General features: G+C 45.2%; 1 protein-coding gene and 1 pseudogene across 1 annotated transcript; both read left to right on the forward strand.

Annotated features, from left to right (window-relative positions):
- Positions 1-158: 158 nt before the first annotated feature.
- Positions 159-8,179, forward strand: LOC129671092 (uncharacterized; annotated as a pseudogene).
- On the forward strand, positions 8,080-17,371 carry Rbm43 (RNA binding motif protein 43). The gene is made up of 4 exons (XM_055600930.1): positions 8,080-8,183; positions 11,976-12,165; positions 14,729-14,808; positions 15,576-17,371. The coding sequence occupies exons 1-4, from the start codon at positions 8,181-8,183 to the stop codon at positions 16,338-16,340; spliced, it is 1,038 nt and encodes a 345-aa protein (XP_055456905.1). The 5' UTR covers positions 8,080-8,180; the 3' UTR covers positions 16,341-17,371.
- The last annotated feature ends 8,767 nt before the right edge of the window (positions 17,372-26,138 follow it).

Genomic DNA, 26,138 nt, shown 5'->3' on the forward strand with positions numbered 1-26,138 from the left:
TTTTTTTTTTTTTTTTTTTTTTTTTTTTTTTTTTTTTTTTTTTTTTTATCCCTGGTATTTAGGACAGGGCTCGAAACAGTGGCTTCTGTCTCTTTGAGGGTCTTCAGTTTTGGTAATTTCCCCCAGTGAGGGCACCAAACTGAACGTGACTAAGCTCTATGCAGTATGTGGAAGTTTCGAGGTCTGGATGTGACCTTTGTCTATTGGGAAACCCGGGGCTGTGGTTTGCTGTGACGAGTCCCTACTGCTCCTGTGTTGGAGGTGAGTTCCTTAGCCATTGGTACTTTTGCTTACTCGAGCTTGTCATCGAACGCAGTTCTAAGTTCTGTCCAGTGTTTGTTGCTCAAAGGGCCTCTGGGTTTTTTTTTTTTTTTTCAAACTGGAATGAGAAATGTGGTTTCCTCCAACTTAGAAATGTAAGAAATGCCAGAAGTTAATATTTCTATAATTTTTCTCTTTTCTGCTTTCAAGGTATGCTAATTTTTAAATAATACTTTATCAAGCCTGCTCAATAATAACAGACATATGATTCCGATTTTCTGTTTTCCAAGCCCTATTTTTAAGTCTAGAAACCAATTAAGTTCAATATCTGCCTTCCAAGCTGTCCTAAGTGACAGTCTGGCCAATTGTTTTTCAACTACATAATATGGGCCCCAGCCTTCTAATTTCGGATAACTGAATTTCCTACCTGCTACTGGACTGGTATAGGTGCCCCTGTGACAGGAGCTTGATTTCCAGGACAGCCTTGTTGAGGTGCTAGAGACTCTCGTGGCAGGCTAGTGGAGGATGGTTCGGGTAAGGCAGTGCTGCTCTTTTAATGGGCAGGTTAGGGCATGTCTCACGCGGCTGAATCACTGTCAGAGCTCATGTCCAGCACACAGCAGGCTCTTCCTGGATTCAGTCCTTAGCAACACACACACACACACACACACACACACACACACACACACACACACATACGGTGAGAGACAGAGACAGAGACAGAGATAGAGACACTATATTGTTACAAGGGATACAAGTTCCCAGAATCCCTGTGTGCATGCATTGCTCACCACTCTCCCACCATGCTCCACTGTTGTGATTCCAGGTGCCGTGAGCCCTTCCTCAGAGCCAAGCAGATGTCAGCATTACACTTGTTAGATTCTCAAGCTGAGAAAGGGTCATGCTTTTCTTCACAAGGCGCCCAGCCTCACTTATTACAGTGAGGGAAAACCGGTGAGGACAGCCTTAAGTCAAAGCTGTCAGTGTGTTTTCGGGGTGAACTGTGGGCTGTCATTTCTTTTCCTGACAGGTGTAGCCTCTCATTGTACCAATCAGAATAAGCTATGTGGTACAGATGTGGCAAGATACTCTATATTCAGAAAATTAAAGTGACTTAAGATGTATTCCCTGCTCATGCTGTGTGTCCCTGAGAGTCAACAGAAAGAGCTTGGCTCCTGGCAAAACCAGAGGGACCAGGTTAATGGCATCCTGTACTGCCTCAGTATTTCTGGGTTCCATGCCAGCAGAAGAGAGGCCTTGTTGAAACTGGCACTCAAGAGGAAGGTCACGAGCCAGAACTGTGTCATGAACAGCATGACACACCTGAGGGCTACCTCACTGTTAGGGCATAGTCCCAGGCTGAGCTCTTGAGAGGTGATTAGACCACAGAGGACTGTGAATAGATCAACTGATTTTATATTTCCTTCAGTTGAAAAACTGTGTGTGTGTGTGTGTGTGTGTGTGTGTGTGTGTGTGTGCGCACGCGCGTGTGTGCAGGTGTGCCACATGTCTGAGGATGCCCATGTAGTCCAGAAGAGGGAGTCAGATCCCATGGAGCTGGAGTTACAGGTAGCTGTGAGCCACCTGATGTGGGTGCTGGGAACCGAGGCACAGGTTCTTTGCAAGAACAGCAAGCTTCTCCGGCCCTCACTGTGTACAAAGTAACAGGTGTCTTTATAGCATTTCCGTATTGTCCCCTCTGCCCACTCTTCGGGTCTGTCTCACTGCCTGCATCCCCTTAAGATGCCCTCCTGTCCCAGCCTTCCTCCTTCTTCTTTGATATTACATGTGCTCTATTTCTGTCCCCGTAAGGCCTTTGCCATTGCCTGGCAACTGACTGGGGGTTGTGGAAACTCAGAGGTAGTAGGTTTACCATAAGGGGGTGACATAGCTCTGACCTTACTTCATGGTGGTTCTTTCGGGCCAGAAGGTCAAAGGCTAGAAGTTCTCTAAAACATCCTGATGTGTGCGTTGATTATGTTAAATGTTTCCATATTAACGTCTCTTTGGATCGATTTTCATTTCCTTTGGGTGGCTACTGAGGAGCAGAATTTCTTGGCCATGTGGTAAATTCATATTTAACTTTTAGGAAGCTACTGAAACACTTTAAATTTTCCATCTAGCAATGTATGAAGGTTCTCATTTCTTCACATTTTTAACACTGTGTGTGTGTATGTATGTATGTATGTATGTATGTATGTATGTATGCATGTATCCACCTGTCAGTCACAAATCACGGCACAGAGTCGCCACTGAACGTAGTCATACAGATAAAATTCTGTCACCTGTGTGCTCTCTGAAGGAAACCAAGAATACGCACACATGAGTATATCAAAGCCGTGTCAGAAAAGCAGGCTCATAAGCTCATGTTAGACTGCTACCTCATGCTGCCTCCTCCCCTAGGCGATATTGGGAAACGCCCCTCTCACAGCTGTTCATGACAGCAGGCTCTGGCATCAGAGCACCCAGTGTGTGGGGGTGGGATCATGGGTGAGGGACTCTCAGTTCCATCCCCAGGGCTTTAGTGCAATATGATCCCTCTCATTGGTGTGTGTACCTGAACTGCAGTTTCTCTGGACCTAGTGGCTCTGGGATCCAAGAGGCCTTGGCCTGTCCTGTCGTGCCTGGACTTGTCTTGCCTTGAACAGGCTCTTTGCTCGCCAACACCTGTGTGACTGAGATCATTGACATCTAATTGCCTGTGGTGACATTGCCCTCTGCCTTCAGGTGCAGCTCCTGTGAAGTCTGTAGCCCCTTTAACCCTTTCCTTGCTATGTTGCAACCCACATATCATTGTGTGAAGTGTACTGGGGCCTAAGAGTTAATGTTAGCCCCCAAGATTGGAATTTAAGATTCTGATTGCCGATGACCACACTGTCAGGTGAATTCAGATGTCCTTGGCAGATTACATGAGAATTGACATAGCTCGTGCATTTATTGTTATTTAGTAAATTCTGATGTTATGGAAAGATGCAAACATTTCTGTTTCTGAGAGTAGGCTGCAGACAAGTAGTAAAATTAATGCACATTTCACATGCATTTTATGCATCTTTGGTGAAATATATATTTTTATACAGCTTTACATTTGGTTGCGTTATTTTTTGGTTGTTTAAATTATTGCAAACTACTTATCAGTTTGGTGTGTTAGCACATGACTTTAATCTTACTTAGTATGTAAGAGGCAGAGGGAGGCAGATCTCTAAGTTGGAGGCCAGCCTGATCTACAGACTGAGTCCCAGGACAGCGGGGCTACACAGAGAAAAACAAAAATAAACAAACAAACAAAAAAACAAAACAAAACCCAATAGCAACAACAACAACAAAAAAACCCAAGGCCCCCCCCCAAAAAAAAAAAAAACATTCATTATGTGATATTCTAAGATTCGTTTGTGTTTATCCTTTAACCTGTTTTCTGATGTACAGCTTCCCAGACATTTAAAATATGGAGTGATGTGATGGCGAGGTAGGAATGGGGTGAGTGGTCAGCTCAGGGTCCCCACAGAGTCTCAAGAAGCAGAGATATGCAAATATGATTTGAGATTGGAGCCTTCAGCCTTCAGCCTCTCCCCTCAGCCTCTAAGGAAGGGAGGTGAGTGATTTTGTTATTTGTTGTTATGTAATGAGTCTTCCTTGGAAAGTCTTCAGAATCCTGTTCAGGGAGCTTCCAGATGTTGTGCTGGGTTCGAGAGGGCAGTTTGTCTGCAGAGGCCATGGAAGCTCCGTGATCCTTCTCCAGACTGAATGTCCACTTGGTTGTACAGCTGCAGCCTTTTAGATAGCTGATTAATAAACCTATTGAACCAATAGGGTCATGGAAACCATCTTTATAACCCATCAGTCAGAGGTGAAGGCCTCAGCCTGGAACTTGCCCTTGGCATTGGAAGCAAGGGTAGTCTAACTGAGCCCTTGACCTGTGGCATCTGATACCATCACTGCATCAGAATTCAAATGAATTTAAAAGGCACTCAAGTGTCCATTGAGGAATTGTGGCAAAATCATTTTGCTGTATAATAAAAGCTCCACGTATTTCAGTGCCCAATGTAAGGTGGTCTGAATTGAGAGTGTGAGTAGGCAAAACACTTTAGTCTGTTAATTTGCTATTTATTTATTTATTTACTGTGGTGTTGGGGATTGAATCTAGAGACTGGCACAAGGCAAGTGCTTCCTCTATTTTTGGAACCGGAAACATTATTTGTAGATGTTTGAAAGTTAATTTTTTTTTATTAGAGTGAAATATAATAGGATAAAATGAAGTAGGTGAAGCTGTTAAAAAAAACAAAACAAAACAAAAAAACCTTAAATGGCTTTAAACATCTAAGTTTGTTTTCTCATTCACAAGAGTTTTGCTACAGGTCCAGGCAGCACTCTAGTACAGCTGTCTTCCACATGTTAGTGTAGTGAGCAGCCTCACGGCAGGATGTGCTTCTTAAGGCCCCAGCTGGCAACTAAACAGTTCTACCCAGATACGAGACATCATTTCCCCTAGAATTTCATTGGTCAGATGAATTACACATCTGTGTCCAGTGGCAGTGAGAGAGGAAGAAGAATCTGTCCAAGGGTCTGATGAAGGAAAAAAAGGGTTATCGGTCAGCACCGATGTTCTTGTACGCAGCACACACATACACACACACACATACACACACACACACACACACACACACACACACACACACACACACCTCATTTGGCTTGCCCACTTCTCTGTTGGTAGACATCTGAGCTGCTTCTACCGTTTGGCTGTGATGAAAATGTTATGAAACGTGGGTGCAAAAATAGGACATAAAGGCACTGCCTTCAGTTTTAGGCGTATGTGGAGAATTGGAATTGCTGGGTCCTCTGATCCCAATACTGTGAATATGGCCACACCATGAAGGTGTACTGTTTACATCCCTGCCAGCAATAAGCAAGTGTTTCAAGTGTTCCACGTCCTTACCATTACCACTGTTTTCCATTTTTAAATAGCTGCTGTCCTAAAGGTTATAGTGTACTGCCTCATTGTCATTTTGATTTGTGTTTTCCTAATGTCAAATGATGTCATTTCTTTAGGAACCTATTTATCTACCATATACATCTACCTATATACATATACCTACCACGTATATCTTCTTTGCAGAAAGGATGTTCAAATGCTTTATCTAATTTTATTCTATTATAAACTTACATATTTTTACTTTAATGTGTATAAAAATTTGCCTGTGTGTGTATGTACACTATGTGTGTGCCTGGTGCTTGAGGAAGCCAGAAGAGGGCATAAGATTCCTGGAACTGGAGTTGTAGATGATTATGAGCCACAATATGGATGCTAAGAATGGAACCCAGGGTCCTCTGTTAAGTGCTCTGAATGGCTGATCCTGAAAGGATCAGACTAACTTTGAAACCTGTATGTCTTCTACAACCTATATTTTTGAGTTTTAGGCCCAGGTTAAGCTAAAGTACTTTTCAAGAGAATGGAGGAATGTGACCCTGGCCATCTGTGAGGACAGATATAAGAAATCGAGCAAGCAACGACCTTCACTCAGCAAAAAGAATGACCAGACCTTTGTCTGCAAGATAGCGTTTCTTAGCAACCAACCCAGATGGCCTCAATCCTTCTTCTGAGAAGCCCCTGACTTCCGGCCAAAAGCCCACAGCCCCGATCTTCAAGGATGAGCTAATCACCCTACCCCCACCTTTAATTGCAGCCGAGTCCACACTTGGCAGGACTGGCCAAGCTTGAGCACCTAAGACTAACCAATTATCTTACTTTACAGCTTCCTCATCCAATCATTAATTGCCAAGACTGCAACCCCTAAAAATTCCCATGCCTTGTCCTTTAAAAACCCAAGGCCTTTGTCTCCCAGTGCCATTCTTTGCTGACCAGCAGGGGTGACCCCATCAATTTGACAATACGTAGCTAGAGTCACCTATAAAAGATGTTTCAGCGAGGACTGTCGAGACTGGGTGGGTCCCTGTGCTAATAGCCCAGGCGGTCCCATTCTCTGAGCAAGGATTGTGTAAGAGAGGAGGAATCAAGCTTGAGATCCCAGCACTTTGGAGGCCAAAGATCTGGAAATAAACTATAAATACAGCAACTGCATGGCTCCAGGTAGATCTATCTCATTCTGTCCTCACGTCTTCGTAGCTTTGAAGTACCGTCAAGTACTTAGTAGGCCCGTTTACCAACAAAGCTGAGCGGACTCCTCACTACAAGCAGCTTATGCTAATTCTGTACGACCTCTTAGGACCACTCACGCACTAGCATTGGAGGTAAACTTCCAAGAGCGGTCCTCCTAAGTCTAAGGCCAACTATAACCGCACATTTATACTTGTGCACTTTACATTTTGTTAAAGCTAGAGAGAGAAAGAGTTACCGTTGCCTTAGCCATGGTAAAGGTCACAGCTACCAGACCTACTGAAAAAAAAAAAAAAAAAAAGGCAACAGAACAGCATAACGAATTTTTTTTATCAGCAGTGAATGTGTCACAGAGGACATCAGAAAGAAACACCCAAAGAAGACAGTTCTTATGCTCGGGTTAGATAAAGAATGCACAACTTTGGCAAGTGCGACTGGACGGAAGTTCTGCTCTCCTGACGACAGACTGGTGGAGGTAGGTACCCAGCAAGGCCTGTGTGCCGGTTTGCTCTCTGCTGCTGGGATAAATGTCATGACCAGAAACAACCTGGGAAGGAAAAACGTCTATTGTAGTTTACAGCTTACAGCACAGCGTGGCTGGAAGCCAGCGCAGGAACTTGAAGCATAAACCTAGCTGCTGACCACTTCCTGTCAGGCCCACTTTCAGCGACCTTTCTCATACAGCCCAGGCCCACCTGCCTAAAGAAGGTACCGCCCACAGTTGGCTCAGCTCTTCCGCATAAATTAGCAATCAAGAAAATGCCACAGCCCTGAGAGTGGTATTGTACCCCTTTAATTCCAGCAGAGGCAGGCAGATCTCTGTGAATTCAAGGCCCGCCTGGTCTACTGCGCGAGTTCCAGGATAGCCAAGGCTACACAGAGAAACCTTCGCTCAAAAAAAAAAAAAAAAAAAAAAAAAAAAAAAAAAAAAAAAGGCCTACGGTATAGAGGTAGTTCCCCAACAGCGGGTCCTATTTCCAGATGGATCAAAATTGACCGTCAAGATTAGCCACCCCAGTCTGTCTGCATTCTTCTTTGTTCTATGCAGTATTCCTTCCAGCTGGAATGCTCTTCCCTCAGAGAGGGGAGTGCAGTGACAATTCTGGGTTTCTCGGCTTGTTTGGGACGAGAGGCGTCAATTTTGCATGATCCACTTCGGGGAAGAGGAATCCTGATTTCTATGACTGGCCTGATAGGGACAGCAAAGGTGCAGGAGAGAGGAGAGCCCAGGAAGGGGTCAGAGGGACTTGGCTTCAAGTACAGGGCACGCTCAGGTGCCGTACTGTGGGGGGTTGTGTTCTGAGTCTCTGAGAGAGGCCCAAGTCCTTACAAATGTTGGCACCTACACTCTCCTCATTTGGGCAAACCGGTTAAAAACCGGCATCTCACGATTTCAGTTTCTGTTTCTTTGCATAGGTGTTCACGGTCTGCCGCTCATTTGCCTTTCCTCCTATTTCTTTGCTTTCTCTCGGTAGCCTGGGCTAGGTTTTCGGTGCTCAGGCCCATCGCCTCCGGGCCAGGTGGTGAGCTGGGTGGGCAGGCTCGCGCCTTCTGCGGTGGCCCCCGGCGGGAAGGCGGGGCGGGAGATCGCAGAGTGCACGGAGCAGGGGGGCACCGAGAGGCTCTCCGGGAGAAGCCCAGCTTCCCGCGGGGCACCCTGCGCGGGAGCCGAGCCGCACAGGCGCGGGAAGCCCTACCCAGCGGGGCGCCGCCCTTCCACGCTCGGTCGCCAGGGCGGCGGGAACGGGAAAGCGAAAGCGGAACCCGCCTGGAGGACCTAGCGCGGCCCGAGCGTCTCCTCCGCGCCATGGCAAGTCGCTTTCCCCGGGGTCGCGGTGCAGGGAGGCGCGCCGAGGGTCCCCCCCCGGGCACGCGTCCCGCGCGATCGCGCGCCCCGAGGTGGCCGGCGCGGGTGCGGCAGGCCTGGCTCCCGCGCGTGGGGACGCGGGCGCCTTTCGCACCTCTTGCTGACCAGGCAGGCAAGGGACACCGGGGTTCGTCGGGAAGGTGGTTAGGGCGGGACTGTGCGGTCCAGGAAGGAGGGGGAGGTCAGTGACCCAGAAATAGAGGCCACAGTGAACTACTGGAAGGAACTGAAAAGAAGGGAACGAGCAGAGGACAGTGGATCTGCGATCTGCGCCAGTCCCCTGCTCAGGGCCCTGGGTTTTTGTCTAGAGGCCCAGATGACTGTTACTGTGTTTTAGTGAGTTTCTGTATGTTTCACCTGATGAGAGTTGTGTGTGTGTGTGATTTTATATGGTGTGTGTGTGTGTCTGTTACCTGGTGAGAGTCAAGGTATAGTCCATGAAAATGGTGATTGAGAAAGCAGATAGAAACTAAAACAGCAAATGGAATATTTCTTCTCAGTACCACACTTAAAAAGTCACCTTCCCTGGGAATCTGAAAAGTCCCTGTGATCTCTCCCCTCCACCCTCCTTTTAAGGGAGAATTATCTTGGGAAAATTACACTAAGTGTTTGGGCGCTGGGCTGAGGAACACTTCAGTCTAGGATATTTACTTTCATTAAAGTGTGTTCCCAGTCATACAGCCAGTAAGATTTTCCTTTTAAATTCTGGAGGTCTCCCTTTGTCTTGTGTTCTATCCACATGAGCCGTGCTTTCCCTCCTCCCTCCACTTTGTGTGCTGAAAACATTTTTTGTTTGTTTCGGTTTTCGGTTTTTCAAGACAGGATTTCCTCTGTGAAGCTCTGGCTGTTCTGGAACTTGCTTTTTTTTTTTTTTTTTTTTTTTTTTAATTTATTATGTACAGTGTTCTGCTTACATGTAACACCTGCATGCCAGAAGAGGGCACCAAACCTTATTATAGATAGTTGTAACCACATGCTGGGAATTGAACTCAGGACCTTCGGAAGAGCAGCCAGTGCTCTTAACCTCTGAGCCATCTCTCCAGCCCCTGGAACTTGCTTTATAGACCTTAAAACTCACCGAGATCCCCCTGCCTCTGCCTCCCAGCGCTGGGATTAAAGGTGTGCACCACCACTGCCCAGCTTGAAAGCTTCTTTCACTTGCTAGTTTGTCCTGTCAATTCCAGTTTTACCTCAGTCTCCAGGGCCTCTCATTCCTGGAGCCTCTTTTGGACATTAGCCAGAATTAATCTCGCTTTCTTAATCCCAGATGGCATTTACTATAGCTTTAGGATTTTATTGTGGGTGGTCTGTGTTCTCAAATGAGGTGTTCTGTTTCCTTCCGAGCAATAGAGAGTTCTCTTTCACGCAAACCAAACTCCTTTGGAATGAGTTACGTGTCTCCCTGCTTACTCATGAACCAGAAGTATGTTCCCCACAGTATTAGTTGTAAGGTCCATCTGGAGCTTCACGGCAGAAAAACTGCACAGTACATTTTTATTTTTCAAATTTATTTTAGTTTATGTGTGTGTGTTTTGCCTGTGTGTGTGTATGTATGTATGTATACCATATGCTTGCCTGGTGTCCTCAAAGGCCAGAAGGGGGTGTCACATCCCCTTGAACTGGAGTTCTAGTCAGTAGTGAGCCACTGTGTTGGTCCTGGGAATTGAATCCAGGTCCTGTGGATGTGAAGCCAGTACTCCTAACCACTGAGCCCCCTGCAGCCCATGCTTTGAGAGAACGGAATTCCCAGGCAACAGTTTTCTTTCTGCTTGCCACGTCTAGTGCCCCACATGCTGTCAGGTGTCAGTCCCATGCCAGCAAGCTCTAATTGTATGCTAAAACTGTCCCCTCTCCCATTTTGGTCTCATGTCATGTGTACTTTTTCCTTTCCACATAAAGGGAAATGTTTCTAGTGATGGTCAACATTTCTTTTCCTTTCCCCCTCTTACTTAGGATTTAGTTTGCTCATGATTTTTAGGCTGGGGTCTCTCCAAATGCCAGAAAAGAGGGGGCAGTGGTTATGTGTGCGCAGGCTAACTAGAGTCTCTAGAGACTTATTTTAGGCATTTTTCTTAAGGAAAATGGTCCTCAGTGTTTCCCTGAGGTTCTGTACCTGTGTCTGCCACTATGGGTCTTGTGTGCTCAAGCTTGTTTGTGTATGTAAGTTTCCGGTAGGCAGTGTGGGGAACCAGCTGGAGCAGTTGTTTTACCAGTAACCACCCATGACCTGTTGTGTTGATTCCTCTTTCACACCGAGGGTCTGCTATACACAATGTCACCTTTGTCCTTCTCCCCTCTTTCCTTATTCTATGTTTGTTTCTTGTGTCTCATGCTTGCACACACTTTTTTTTCTTTTTTCTTTTTTGGTTTATCTGTTTCCCTGAAGCTGGTTGAAATCCTCTGCACCAGTGGACTAATTGTATTCTTTTACTTTCACTTTTAAGGCTTTTGGGTTGAACAGAGTACTGTGTGTAAGTAAGTATACATTTGCCCTTCTTCTGGGAGGCTGCAAATAGGCTCCTCCCTCAGAGGAATCTTTGGTGAAATACAGTCCTTGCATTTAGAGAGCCTAAAGCGCCTCTGTGATTTGCTAATCATCAGTCCAGCTCAGGAGATGTCCCCTCATAGTTAAGGACGGTAGTCCTTAACTGTCTTCTGCTAGTTAAGATAGATTGTGTCTGAACTTTACTGCAGTTAGTTTGGACTAATCCGACGTGTCTTGGGTGAGGTTGATGGATTCCTTTTCCTAACTCGGGGTGGGAGACAAATGAAGGTGTTTAGTAGGAGCGGATTTAAGAGGGTTAGAGAAGAAATGATTTCTGCTGTGTACTCCACACGGCAGCAGCGTCTGCAAAAACATGTCCTCTCTGTGACTCTGTCCCCTCAGGCGGGAAGTGGAGAGCAGTCTGTGCAGCCAGCACACGATTGCAAGACTTCCCCTCGACTGGGACAAGAGGGATGCCTTTCTTATTGACTTATATACTTTAGACTCTATAATCCAGAAAATATATAGCCTCTTTTATACTTTGCCATTTTGTAGCTATTTTAATAAAACCAGGACTTTAATAAAGTCCAGGGCTTTCTGGGTTTATTAAAATAGCTACAAAGTGGGTTAATAAAATAACTACAAAATGTTTCCAAGAGCTAAAGCATTTCTTTGCACATGTAACTCAACCACTCTGTCATTGAGCTATATCCATAGTCACTTTTTAAGTGTTAAAAAAAAAGTTACATCTCCCAGGGTGTAGTTGCACGTATCTTTAACCCTAGCACTTGGAAGACAGAGGCAGGAGGATTTCTGAGTTTGAAGTAAACTAGGTCTAAATAGCAAGCTCAAGACCAGCTAAGACTACATAGTAAGACCCCATCAAAAAAAGCGAACATAATCTTTTTCTTTTTCTCTTTCTTTCTTTCTTTCTTTCTTTCTTTCTTTCTTTCTTTTTCTTTCTTTCTTTCTCTGTCTCTCTCTCTCTCTTTCTCTCTCTCTCTCTCACACACACACTTTCCATTATTTTGGGCCTCCCTAAAATGGAATATTTACTAATACTGTCTACCTCTTGGAAAGACAAAGGGATCATTGTGCACATGACTCTGACGTTTGACTAAGGTCTGTATGGGTAGATGGACACATACTCCCTCTGGTCACCCTGGTGGAGCGAGGCATGGTCTCTCACTGCTGTGAAGGCACCTTTCAGTAGACTTATAGTTAAACAGCATCCAACTGTTTCTGTGCAGGCGTCAGCGTTGAAGGTCAAAGACCCCACGGTTTCTGAGAGAACAGTAGTGGTCTCTGGTCTTCCGCTCGGTCTTTTAAAAGACCAGTTAGTGAAGCGCTACTTCCGGGATGAGAGTGGACACGTGGAAGAGGTGATATATCCATCAAGATCCAAAGGAGTCGCATATATCATATTCAAGGAAAAGAAAGGTATTTCTTAATCAGAGAAATTTTATCATGTTAGAAATGCTTTTGGTGAAGTTAAAATTTCTTATTGTTAAAATGATTCATGGGATTGGCAAAATTTGAAGTAGCATTAAAAAAATTATTCTGAAAGGTGGCCAGTCTTTGAAAATATGTGAAAATAGCTAATGATAGGTATGAGTGATGGGGAAATTTTGAAAACTTTAAAAAGTATTCTGCATATGCATATATTATATATATCTTGCTAGACGGATATAGAACATGTATAAAATAAACTTAAATTATATATAATCTCTTAGATAAGAAAAGTACTTTGGGGAGTTTCAGTTGGCGACAACAATATAATTATAGTCTCTGCTTCTCACCCTTCAAAGTGTCAAGTGGATATTATAATAAAGAACCTGCTTTGTTACTGTATTTTTTATTTTGAAACATCCTATTTGAAAAAATTCATTTCTGTTATTTTTATTTTGTGTTTGTGTGTGCGTGCGCACATGTGCGGACAGGTGGCCTGGACCTCAAATAGGATTGAGCCATTCTGCCTTCCACCTCCCCCTGAAACAGATGGCTGTAGATGGTGGAGGAGGGACAGTCTGCTTTAGGCTTAGCCGCTAGTGGAATAGACTGCTAGAGAACATTCTCCATGGCACCCCCTCAGGGGTGTGAGTTCCATGCAGGTATGTTAGGAATAAAGAAAGCCCTTGCCGTGTCTGGAGGGAAGGAAAGGTCTAGAAGTCCTACCTGCTGGACCTGCAGTAACCTTTGGCTGTTTCCAAGAGCTAAGCCGTTCCATCTCGGTGGCCTTGTTCCGGTACGGGATTGCAGCAAGGGCTCTTCATGTCATTAAAGAGGTTGACAGTGGCTGTGTAAGTTGGTATAGCTGAGGGTTGCCAGACACTACTCTAGGTGTGGAAAACACAACCATGAATGGCATAGGCAGCCTCTTTTGTTTTCATCAACGGAGAAGGGCTTTTATTAGGCCAACAGATGTAGAGTATGTTTGGGCTTTATTTATATATTTATGCTTACATTTATTTTGTACATTAACACCTAACTGCTATGAAAAAGTGTAAAGAATAATAAAGAGATAAAACTGATAGGTGGTGCTGTTTTAGGTAGACTGGGTAGGGAAGTTTCTTTTGCTCTTTTAATATTTTATTTGAAAAAATAATTTTTCTTTTATGGTGCGTGTGTGTGTGTGTGTGTGTGTGTGTATGTGTGTATGAATGTCATGTGTGTAAAGGTGCTTGAGGAGGGCAGAAGAGGGAGCTGGATCTCCTGGAGTTACACACAGGAGATTGTGGATCCCCGGGTGTAAGTGCTGAGAATGAAACTTAAGTCCTCCAGAAGAGCAGTAAGCGCTCTTTCCTGACACACCATCTCTCCAGCCCCCTTTCTTATTTCCTTTATGAGATGGAATTTCATCATGTTGCCAGAGGTGCCCAGGCTGGTCTCGAACTGAGGTCTTCCAGCTTCAGTTCCCTGACAGTTGGGATTACAAGCTTGCACAACCACATCTGTTGTGTGTGTGGTCTGTGTGTTTGGGATCACATCTAAGGTTTTATGTCCACTATGCATGTTGAGGAGAACACCCAACGTTTCATCATGTAGGACATTTACTATACCAACGAGCTATGTTCTTAGATCTGAAATACTGTTTACATAATAAGTGAGCAGAGACCGGATGAAGCAGGAGGTGGGGAGGGAGGAGGAGGGAGCAGAGAGGGATTCCTGTGGGTAAAGGGGAAGAACATTCTAGGATAAATGAAGGACTGGGAAAAACTGTGGCTAGGTTGGGGTGGGGAGTGTCCTGAGGAGGGAAGGGGAAGCTTGCTGAGTGTTTGGAGCAATAGGAGGGGAGCCATGGAGGCAGGCCTGGAATGAGTGTGGGCAGAGTGATGCGTGTGGGTAGCGTGGGAGGCGGGACCCATGTGTGCCGAGCAGCCTGTGGTCCAGATGAGGGTTCTGGCTTGTGATGCGGGAGCCACCGGGCGTCTCTGAGTAAAGCTCCGAGGATTGGAGTTGCTGTTCTGAAACTAGGGCACAGTGTGAATAGGATCTGTGGGTTGCCGAGGCTGTGGCAGAGCAGGTACTCAGGAGATGGTTGACAGTCTCTTCAGGAGATCACCTTGAGGTGACAGCTGTTAGGCCGATGAAGCAGAGGAGGAAGTTTGGAAGTGATAGATAGAGATAGAGGTTGAGATCAGCCTCAGTGGTTATAGTCAGCAGAAAGGCTGAGGTCTGGGTTTGGCAGTGTGGAGAGAAGGGCAGGAGATGGAGGATTAGCAGTGAGTTAGGACGAAAACTTTAGCAGTGTGGAATCTCGAGAAGGTACGCTTTCTCTGACCAGAATGGGTACTTCTGTGTGCTTAGAAATAGGATTAGGATCCTATTAAGACATTTATGGTGAAATTTAGTGTGTTAAGCACAAAGGAAAGGTTATTTGAATGTCAGGTTTAGGAGGAAAAATGTAGCAAAAACCCTTACTTTCTAAACAATAGAATTGAACATCTCCATTTTTGTAAATTCAGGTAATTATTGATGCTTTTTGATGCTAATGTTTCCATAGTTGCTCAGAGTGTCATCAGACAAAAGGAATGTCCTCTAGCCTCAGTGCCTCAGCTCACAGTCTCTCACTTCAGTGAAAAGGTGAGTCTGGGCCCTACTGTGTGTTTTGAGGCTTGGACCACATTTCTTTTGGGAAGTCTTTTGTATATAAGGACAAAACAAAGTGCTATTGCCCCATGACTTCTTAGGAAAGAAAGTCAAAACTTCTCAGTCCTCAAAGGCAAAAGCAGCCTCTAGAAATGTTGTTTTTATATTTCAATGTGTGTGTGTCCTATGCTACCTTTAAAATGACCGTGACCTTTTGTGCTGTCGTGGTTGATAGGAGGGTTAAAGGTTTTATCCTGGGGAACAATGAGGGTGGATATTAAAGAGGAATTTTGAAGGGGAAGGGAAGGTGAGAGTAAGAATAAAAATTAAAATCCAAAGCGTTGGGTTCCACGTATATTCTTCAGGGAACCCAGGCTTCTGGGGTAGCCATCTATTGAAATTTAAGCTGGTAGAGGTAGGGAAGGCCCCCATTCTGGGGGGATGGTGTTTGTCCGTGGAGCATGTGCCAAGACTTTTTGCACATTGGTGGATTCTGAAAAGCACTTTGTTTCAAAACAGCATTTTTGTCTCCAAATATCTTTTGTACTCCATTCCTGGGGTGTGTATCCAACCTAAACAGCACAGGCTGTCTGAAGGGGTGACCTGAAGCAAGAAGCTGGGAAATCCAGGCTTGGCCCTCCAGGCCTCACTTAGAGCAAGCGCTGCCCAGATGGGAAGAACGAAGAGCGGCAGGAGGCAATGTGCACTGGTGCTTGCTCCACTAGGCAGGGCTGTTTTCACTTCTCTCTTTCTCATTTGAGGTCTTCAACTATGCGACGGCTATTCTTGATCTGTCTGTTTTCCGGACTCAGACTGCACTAGAAAGCCTAGTCGTGGACCTGAAAAAGAAAATCCCAACTTTAAGCTTCAGCGCCTTGGGACCCAGTGGGAAACTCTCCGTGCGAGGTTCATTTCTGGATCTCATGGAACTCAAGCAGGCTTTGCTATCAAAAGCCATTTCCCCTTTAGAAAACGGCAGGAATTATGCTGGTGAAAGGAGAAACTGCAGGAGCCAGAGCCCTAGAAGACTCCTGCAGAAAAGCAGGAACTCTGCGGTGACCGTCAGGGCCTCTGCACCCGAGCCTACCACAAGCAAAAGGACACTTGTGCTTGACACAGATGTTTTCCGTTACCTGAAATACAAGTGTAAGTTTTATGAACTTACACTGAAGAAATACCATATCCTGTGCCAGGAGAGGGTGGATGGTGATGTCACCACCCTTTGTCTACAAGATGCCCATGGTGGGTCTCTCAGTAGCGTTGTCAGACGTGTGGAAATGCTCATTGAGGAGTGGGCCCAGGAGCTCCATCTGGAGCTCAGAAAAGAGATACTGGTTTTGGAAGGAAGGGGTGATAGAGAGAAAAGAAATATTAAGCAGGCTTTGGAACAACTGTGTTTCAGATATCCCAAAGTTTTGGCTAATGTTCACAGCACACATATTGACATTATAGGACCTTCTTCCGACACACACCTATTTAAGACACAGCTCATGAGATGTGCAGAGCGAAATGTGCAGCCGCAGTGATCTCGGTCACTTTCCCCCTGACTGAGAAGAGACTGCCTGCTTCTCATTCCCTCCATCTTTTATTGTGTGCACCATAGTCTTCATGTTACAGGAGAAGAAGATAGGATTGAGGGAAATTACAATGCTTAGCGAAAGTTACCCGGCTGACAAGGGTAAAGTGGGGCTGACATTGAACAAAATAGTGATATCTAAACCAAGCTTTGAAGAATGAACTTGCTAAACTTTGAAGAAATCCCCACATTCCCTGCAACCCCAAATTATTAGGAAAAGAAGCATTTCCCTGCATAGGTCTACATGATTATTATGCTGTTACTAAGCTCGCGGGGTTTGTAGTCTCTTCACGTAGCAGAAGAGCGTTAGCCAAGATCGCTTGGAAACGCGGTGGTTCTGTTAGAATTGGGAGGCATCTTGGGTGAAATCTGTGCAACTGCTCTTGTAGGTGGTTCTGGTTTTACAATGGTGTGGCATCCAGGTGAGCACTGTTATGTTGAAAACAATGTGAGTCAGAAATGCCTTTAATCCATGTGATTTGCAGACCATCCTGGCTTTGCTACACTGTCCACAGCTCTGAAATGGCTGCTTACCCTGGTGGTTGCGTTGACTGACGGCCTGGGGCTCATTGTTGCTGCTCAGCATTGTTAGAGAGCATTGCACTGTGGATTACTACTAGCCTGGAAAAGGTCCCATGTCTCCATTTATACTGACTATATTTTTTTTGTACCGTAAATTTATACAGTTTATTTGGACTATATTTTTTTTTTTTTGTACCATAATAAAGTAAAACCACACAGAAAAATTAAATTGTGAGCTGAACCATTATTATTATCTGCCTTCTGAACATTCATAGTCTTATTCCTCAGATGCTATTATTTTAACAGCATGATAATAAAGACAAAGAAAAGCCATGGTGATTTGTGTCCAGGCCTACGACTCCCTGGAATTTAGCCTCAGAGTGATTATGATTATTTTAACTGTATCGGTAGAGAAGCATAAGACAAAGCTGTTGTGTCTTTATTTTTCTTTGCCGTCTACATCCCAATAGTTTAGATAATTTGTTTCCTTAGTATATTTCCGACACCAAAACACAGGCAACAAATCCAAAACTTGACAAACGGGACAACATCAGTCTGAACAACATTTGTGCCTCAGAGGACGTGATCAATCTGGTAGAATGCTTACAATAGCCCATCTCTCGCAGATGCAGACATGGTTGGGCCACGATAAGGGTCCTCTTCCTGTGAGAAAGCAAGAAGGTCCCCTGTATCTTGGAAGAGCACCAATTCCTCCATGAGGGCCCCTCTTCTTGTCTCAGTCATCCCCCCCCCCCACAGCCCCATCTCCAAATACCATCTATGTTAGGCTCCTCTTGCTGTGGCAAAGTACCCGAGCAAACTAGAAAGAATGGAAGACATATAGCGGCTCAAAACTTCAGTCCATGGCTAATTGACCCCATACCTGGGGCTGTGCCAAGGTACCATCGTGGTGAGGAGGGGATGGCAGAACTAAGATGGCCACCTCATGGCAGCTGGGAAGCGAAAGGAGACAGGAGAAAGGTGTGGGGACAAGCATTGCTCTTCCCTCTTCAAAGTCACTCCGGCGTTGACTCCACTAAGGTCCTCTTTTCTAATAGACGATGCTGTTAGGAGGTCATCAATGAACTGAGCTCTGATGACAATGCACAATGTATGATCTGTCCGTAGCACTCTCAGCTGGGGACCAGGCCTTCCACATATGAATTTCGGGGCATATTTTAGAACCAAATCTTAGCACAACATTGGGATTAGAGTTTTCACATATTGTTAAGAGTAAAAAATTAACAAATTGTTAAGAGTAAAAATATTTCACCCCTGGACCTCAGAAATTCATGTCAAGAGCCAAATGTTTATTCTGGGTCTGGGGGAGATGGTTCATCGGTAAAAACACCTGCTACCAAGCCTGATGACAGAGTTTGATCCCTCGGTGGTACATGCACGTGTGTGTAAATGAATTGACTATTTTGTATATATTAATTATACAGGAAATTATTATGGTAGCGGTTATTCATAAACCAGTCACTTTCCAAATAAAAGACATAAAGTTGTTAGATTTATAGTAAGTCTTAAAGCACCAGGACCCACAAGGTACATGTATGCATATGGGTTTGTGCATGTGTACTTGCAAATACACACATGTCTGAGCACATGTAAAGATACAATAATAATAACAACAATAATAAAACCATGGCGATTGTGAGAAATGTCCTCAGCTGAAGGAAGAAGTATGTCCCTGGGGGTGGGTGTTGAGAGTTCACAGCCTCCTTCACTTCTAGTTTGCGCTCTCTGCTTCCTGTTTTGGCGTGAAGGCATCTTTCAGTTTCCAGTCTTGACCCACGCTTGCACGGCTGCTGCCATGCCTAATCGGTAGCACGGACTCCCTCTCCGGAATATTAAGCCAAAATAAATAATAGACTTTTTCTCTCTCGGTGATGCAGATATAGGCCAGATCAGACCAGATTAAAAGCAGATAGATGCCTGTTTATTAGGTGCTGTCCCGGGTGAGTTCACCCATCCCAAGGAACAGAGGGAGTGTGGGGCAAGGGAAGTTATGTGCCCAGACTAAAGCAGGAGGTTTTTTGTTGTTGTTGTTGTTTTGAGAGTTTTTTTAAAATTATTTTTTAAATTAATTACAGTTTTTTCACTTTGTATCCCAAATGTAGCCCCCTTCCTCAACCCCTCCCAGTCACACCCTTCCTCCCTTTTTCCCACCCATGTCCCTCCCCCAGTCCCCTGATAGGGGAGGTCCTCTTCCCCTTCCATCTGACCCTAGCCTATCAGGTCTCATCAGGACTGGCTGCATTGTCTTCCTCTGTGGCCTGGTAAAGCTGTTCCCTCTTCAGGGGGAGGTGATCAAAGAACTAGCCACTGAGTTCATGTCAGAGACAGCCCCTCCCATTACTAGGGAACCCACTTGGACACTGAACTGCCATGGGCTACATCTGTGCAGGGGTTCTAGGTTATCCCGATGCACAGTCCTTGGTTGGAGTATCAGTCTCAGAAAAGACTTCTGTGCCTAGATTCTTTGGTTCTGTTGCTCTCCTTGTGGAGCTCCTGTCCCCTCCAGATCCTATCTCCCCCTTTTTTTCATAAGATTCCCTGCACTCTGCCCAAAGTTTGGCTGTGAGTCCCAGCCTCTGCTTTGATACCCTGCTAGGTAGAGTCTTTCAGAGGCCCTCTGTGGTAGGCTCCTGTCCTGTTCACTGTTTTCTCCCTCTTCCAATGTTCTTCCGTTTGCCTTTCTGAATGAGGACTGATCCTCTTACCCAGGGTCCTCTTTCTTGCTTAGCTTCTTTAGGTGTACAGATTTTAGAATGATTATCCTATATTATAAATGTCTAATATCCAATTATAAGTGAGTATATACCATGTGTGTCTTTCTGCTTCTGGGATGACCTTTTCTAGTTCCCACCATTTGCCTGCAAATTTTAGGATTTCCTTGTTTTTAATTGCTGAGTAATATTCCATTGTGTAAATGTACCACAATTTCTGTATACATTCCTCAATTGAGGGACATCTGGGTTGTTTCCAGGTTCTGGCTATTACAAATAAAACTGCTACGAACATGGTTGAGCAAATGTCCTTGTTGTTTACTTGAGTATCTTTTGGATATATGCCTAGGAGTGGTATAGCTGGATCTTGAGGTAGCGTTATTCCTAGTTGTCTGAGAAAGCACAGGATAGTGAAAATGGCCACTTTACCAAAAGCAATCTGCAGATTCAATGCAATTCCCATCAAATTACCAACACAATTCCTTTACAGACCTTGAAAGAAAAATTCTCAACTTCACATGGAATAACAAGAAACCCAGAATCGCTGAAACAATTCTCTTCAGTAAAAGGCAGGGAGGTTTTATAGACCTTAGGCGAGGGGTGATGTTGTGTCAGCCAGGAGCTGGGTCTGTGCCCAAGTTTGGTCAAGAACTGAGCGCTTAGGCAGGGATTTGGGGGGCTGGCGGCATCATGATAGCTACCAAGAATTCGAAACTAGGCTCTTGGTGCAATTCCTTTGTGTGGGGGCTGGGTTGGGGAGGGCCGAAAGGAGGGCAGACAGGGTTTCCCAGGTTGTGCGGGGGAGAACAGGGCTTCCAGCCAAACAATAAACACTTCCATGAGTTGATTTTGGTCGTGGTATTCTAGCACAGTAAAAGAAAAGTAACTGTACATCCATGAACCCACATTTATTCCATCTCAACAGCTCCAGAGAACCTAACTCCAACACCCAAGGTAGTGGTGAGACCTTGTAAGTCGGTTGGGCCAAAAGTCCTTTGTAGCTACAAATTTGTGAAGCCAAAGGTGTTTTGTGCTTTACAAATCGGACGGCGGGCAAGGGGTAAGAGAGGCATTCCCATTCTGGAAGAGAAACACAGGAGCTGGTCAGGAATCCACAAGGTCTATGAACAAGCCACCTGTTAATGCCTGAAATGTTAAAAACACTTGTATCTCCAGAAAATCCTCTGTAGTGCGCATAGTGTGTCAAGGGAGTCCCACAGTTAACGTAGGTTCTAAGTCAAGCTACGGGAAGCTGCTTGAACATAATCTTCAGCTCAGTGCTCAGAACTCAGGCTTCCTGGCCCTTGGGGACCAGCAACTACGAATCCGAGATTGGATCTCCAGTCTCCAGAAGTGTGAGCAACAAACGTCTTCTGTCAATAAGCGACCTAGTCTCCACCATTTGCTATAGCAGCCTAAGCAGCCCAAGAGAGGCAGACAGAAGAGTGACATTATCTACCAGCTGTGGAACAGCCAGGATTTCCAGGACCCCCCAGAACCCGGGAATGGCAAGAAGTGTGCCTCTGGCCTCTGTGGATATGTTGATTCTAGACTTCTAGCTTCTACTGGGAAGGACTTTTGGTTTTAAGTCATCATTTGTGGTAGCTGACACAGCCAACCCAGGAAATGAGTAGAACTGGCATTTCAAAAGAAAAAAAAGAAAAAAAAAGTCTGTGAGAGCGTCCATCTTTGCAGATGGTTTTGGGGGTGGAGCCATGCTTGTTTTTCACTCCCACATCTCTCTTCTCTAGGGAGGAACTTTTCTTACTCTGCTCTCCCCAGTGTGGATCAGAGCACCTGATGGAGAGTCAGTAGTCTGCAAATGCTTAGGAAGTCTTTGAACAAGTTTTATAATCCACGTAGCATTCAACGTGGGGCTGTGATGACTCAATCTTGATTGTCAAGTTGACTTCACCTAGAGTCAAACCCCAGAAACAGCTGGGCACACCCGCCCACGCATGGTGGCAGCCCACAAAGAAGCACATGGAAGAAGGAAGCTTTGCTTTTTGCCTGCTTGTCCTCACTGGCAATTTTATCTGTCGGGTTCCTGATTCGTTTTTCTTCTGCTGGTAGAACCTCTGCTTTGGGATTCCATGGCAGGCTGAAAGCTGACAGCTCTCTCCTTGTACTTGTGGGTAAGGAAGCAAGCTCTCTCCTGCTCCAGTGCCATGCCTGTCTGCCTCCGGCTAAGCTCCCCACCTTGCTGCCTGTTGGTCGTACATGTTAACTTCTGCCACTGTGAGCCCTGAATTAAACTTCTTAAAAAAGAAGTGGCTTTGGTCTGGTGTTTTGTCTGACAACAGAAAAGTAATTAAAACAAAGACTTTGCTGTTAGTATCTGGTAAACCTTTGCTCCATGGGCCAGGAATTTTTCTTTTTTTTCCCTTTTTATTTATTTATTTTGTTATGTAGTGTGTTCTCTCTTGTCAATACAATATTAATATTGATTTTTTTTTTTTTTTTACTTTCTTATTAGAATGAGTCTTTATTTCAAAGCAGAAAATTCTCCCTGGGGAGATGCATGAGAGAAAAAGGATATCCCTCTGTTCTATTCTTGTCAAGCAGGTTGGTCAGTGCCTGCAGGTTGGTCAGGCAGCTGGCACATTCTCTGTATTTACTTATCTCTAGACTCGGTTTCACAGGAGACAAAAGTTGTGGAGATTTGCCGAGTCTGTCTCCTCTGGCATCTGGCTGTAGCTGTAAGAGCCGGTCAGGAATCCATAACCCACTAGTGTCTGAAACGTTAAGACATTTATATCTATATAGCCCTCTATAGCATATAGAGGTACACTCTTTTGTCTCTATAGTGTGTCAAGAATGTCCCACAGTTAACATATTTCCATTCATTCTGGCAAAGGCGAAGGGCAGGACATGCCTTCCCTGGAGGTTTAAAAGGAAATAGAACGAGGAGGAGAGGAGTCCAGTCAAGATTGTACAGATCCAGCTAAGTAGAGAGACAATAACTTAAAGCATAGCTGTCTGGGGCAGATGGGAAGCCGCATAGTTTATGACAAGCATCTTTCAAAGGGATCTTACACACCTGCTTCAAAAGACAAACAAGTGCTTTTAGGGGTGTGTATGAGAGTGGGGAAAAACAGCTTGCTTTTGATGAGTAATTATTGAAGATACCTTTCTCCCTTTCCCCTAAGAGCTGGCTTTTAGAGTGAAACTCCTACATGTTCCTTCCTGGGTTCTGTAGGTCACCAAGCATTTGGAGTCTGTCCCCAGATCCTCCCCTTTCCCACTTTCTATGCCCTATTCTTCACTTTTGAATAAAGCCTCCTCCAGACTTTTCAGTCTGTATGCACCCTTGTGCTTAATTTCCTTGCATAAAGATGCTTCAGTGTTAACTTGCCACAAATAAAAACCACCTGAGTAGGGAGTCTAACCTGAAGGATTGCCCAGAAGCCTCACCTGATGTGGGAGGAGTTTGGTCTCAGACATCCCTCAGTCCCTACCGGCTGCAGGGTGTGGTTGGCATACCCTGCCCTCTACCCTGAACTACCCAGCCCAGGGGTGAGGCTTCCCCTCTCCCAGAGGCCCTTCACTATATACTCCAGACATTTTGCCCTCCCCTACTCTCGATCTCCTCTCTCTCTGTATCTCTCCTCCTCTCCCTCTCTTTTTCTCTCTGTGACTGCTTCTCCACCCCTCTCCCTGCATGGCAGCCGAGGGCTGCTTCCAATAAACCTGCATTTCTATACTAATAGCTTCGTCTTGCAGTTAGCTCATTCCAATATCTCAGTGAGGAAGCTCTACCCCCAAATGTGGCAGCATCTTCTGCTCTCAGTCAAGATTTTAAAAAAGAAAAGGATCTCTCACTTGTTGCTCATTTGGCCTTACTGCCAAGGCTAAGGGCACACCTTAGGAGAGGTGGTGGGAAGATTGAGGCAAGCCAGTGTGTTCCGACGTGACTGCTACACTTACCAAGTCATGGCAGCTGTGCTCGCTGCCATGTCGGCATCCTAACCCTGCTGGGCAGGGCTCCCAGGGCTCCCACTCCTGACCGAGGTGGTCATTAGTTGGTGGCTGCTAGGGGAGGGAGAATCAGTTTCTCTCAGGGCGTGGCCCCTGGCAGGTTGGCCACGCTTTAGTGCATGACCTCGCGCACGTGGGTGACTCTAATGGGGTTCAGTGGGTTAGATTTGAAAATGGACATGAATTTGGGAGGGAGTCATGAGTGAGATCTGAGAGGAGCTGGAAAGTAGGAAAGTTGAATGTGATTAAAATACATTGTATGAAATCCTCAAAGAATAAATGAAATCTGTCTGTCTGTCTAGCTAGCTAGCACATCTGTGGGCCACATGAGTAAGGTTATGCAGGGCCTGATTATTGTTTGGGTCTTTCTTTTATGGTGTTCAGGTGAAGGAGGAATTTGGTTACTAAGGAGCATAGCATGGGTGGTTCTGTTTTCTGTATCAGTTATTTTTCTGTTGTTGTGATAAGACAGCACGGCCAAAAGTGACTTACGGAAGAAAGAGTTGATTTTGGCATATGGCTCTAGAGGAAGAGTCTGTAAAGGCCAGGGCATGGCAGCAGGGAGCCTGAGCAAGAGGTAGAGGGAAAACATCTTCAACCTCAGCTATGAAGCAGAGAGTGAATGGGAAGTAGGGCAGGCCTATAGACTCTCAGAGTCCTCCCACAAGGGTGTGCTTCCTCCACACAGCAAGGCTCCATCTCATGAAGGACCCAAGGAGCATCTCACCAGTTCTGAGCCTCTACCACCATGGTGTGTTCTACCTGGACAAGAGCCGTAACTGAATCAGGGATCATTGTATTGCAACATAGTTTTGGTGATGGAAATCAGAATTTCTATTCTAACTTTTCCATGTCTGGAGGAGGGGAGAGGGTCTTCTTGCCACTTTGACGATAAAAGATGAGTCTACCTCTTCGTCCCCAGAAGGAGCTGAGCTCTGGCTTTATCCTGAAAACTGCTTGTTACCTTAAAGGAGCTGCTGCTGGGGTTGTGCGTACTCTTCTTCCCCCAGGATGCTTTGCGCCAGTAAATAGCTCCTTAGCATTCATGGGTGTGTTGGGTTTTTAGCAGGTGCAGTGAGCTGAATGTAGTAGGACATTGGAAGTTGTTCTAAACCTTCTTACTTTCTTAACTGAGCTATCCTGTCTCAGCATACCAGAGCATAAGGTAAGCCCACATTTCCCCCCATTATTTAACTGACAGTCCAATCATGATTAACCTTACTGTGGTTGTTATATTGTAAGAGACTAATGGTCCCCACATATTCTAAAGTTGTGGCTTTGTTGGGGGAAGTATGTCACGGGGGTGGGGTGGGGTGGGCCTTGAGAGTTCAATAGACCCTGCCAGGCCCAGTCTTACTTAAGCTTGGCCTGGGGATCAGGATGTAGCTACTTGTAGTAAGAATTTCAGTTTCTCTCAAAACCCGGTTATGTTACGTGAATATGGTTTTGTTTTAATCCCAGGTGTGGGATATGGGGCTGCTTCAGATTATCTCCAGCAGCTGACTATAATTTGACTTGTGTTCTAGTAAGGGTGTGGTTTTGCCAGCTGAAGATAGTTTATGTTTGGAATTCTGGAGATTCTTGAGAATACAAGGGCCTGGAGGGATCCTGTGGCAATTGCTGCTGCCCTTGCTGCTGTTTTTGCTATTGCTGGATTGCTGGGTTGCTGGATTGCTGGGTTGCTGGGTTGCTGGTTGCTGGCATTTGGATGACTTGCCCCAAGGAACTCAACACCCCTAATGAGTAGGAAAAAGCCTAAAGAGGTCTCTGCCACCTTTCCCCTCCAAGTTTCCTGATCGACTATCTAGTGTTGGGGGGTCGGAAAGGATTGGGTGGAGAAAGTGTTAGATATAGGAACCCGAATAAAGTACCAAAAAGCATTGCTACCGCTAATTTGAGTTACTGCTTCGGGGCCATGTTGATAATGCACTGAAGCTTTGAAACTGTGAGCCATTCCCCAATTTAATGTTTCGTTTTATGAGAGTTGCTTTGGTCATGGTGTCATGGTGTCTCTTTCACTGCAATAGAGCAGTCACTAAGACACTTATCATTATAAGAAAGCCTTTCCTGCTGGGCATGGTGATGCATGCCTTTAATCTCAGCACTTGGGAGGCAGAGGCAGGCAGCTACCTATGATTTTGATGGCAGCTCTGGTCTACATAGTGAGTTCTAGGTCATCTTGGGGTACATAGTGATATACTGTCTCACAACAAAAAGAAAAACGGCTGTTCTCACCAAAACACACAAACCAACTAAAACAAACAATAAATCAAAGATCAGCAGAATTCCTCCATGCACCAAAATAAGAAAGCCTTTCATAATTAATTAACTAATTATTAATTTGAGACAAAATCTGGCTGTAGGTAGCCCAGACTGGCCCAACACTCATGATCCTCTTGTGTCAGCCTTCCTAATGATGGGAGTTTTAAGCATGTATCACCACAAACAGTTCCCTTCAATCTTGTCTAGCTGGGACGCAAGCATCAGGCAGTTCAAATGGTTTGCCGCCTTGTCAG

The sequence above is a fragment of the Psammomys obesus genome, unplaced genomic scaffold (genome assembly GCF_907164565.1).
Source record: "Psammomys obesus unplaced genomic scaffold, mPsaObe1.curated_primary_1811, whole genome shotgun sequence".
Taxonomy (NCBI): Eukaryota; Metazoa; Chordata; class Mammalia; order Rodentia; family Muridae; genus Psammomys; species Psammomys obesus.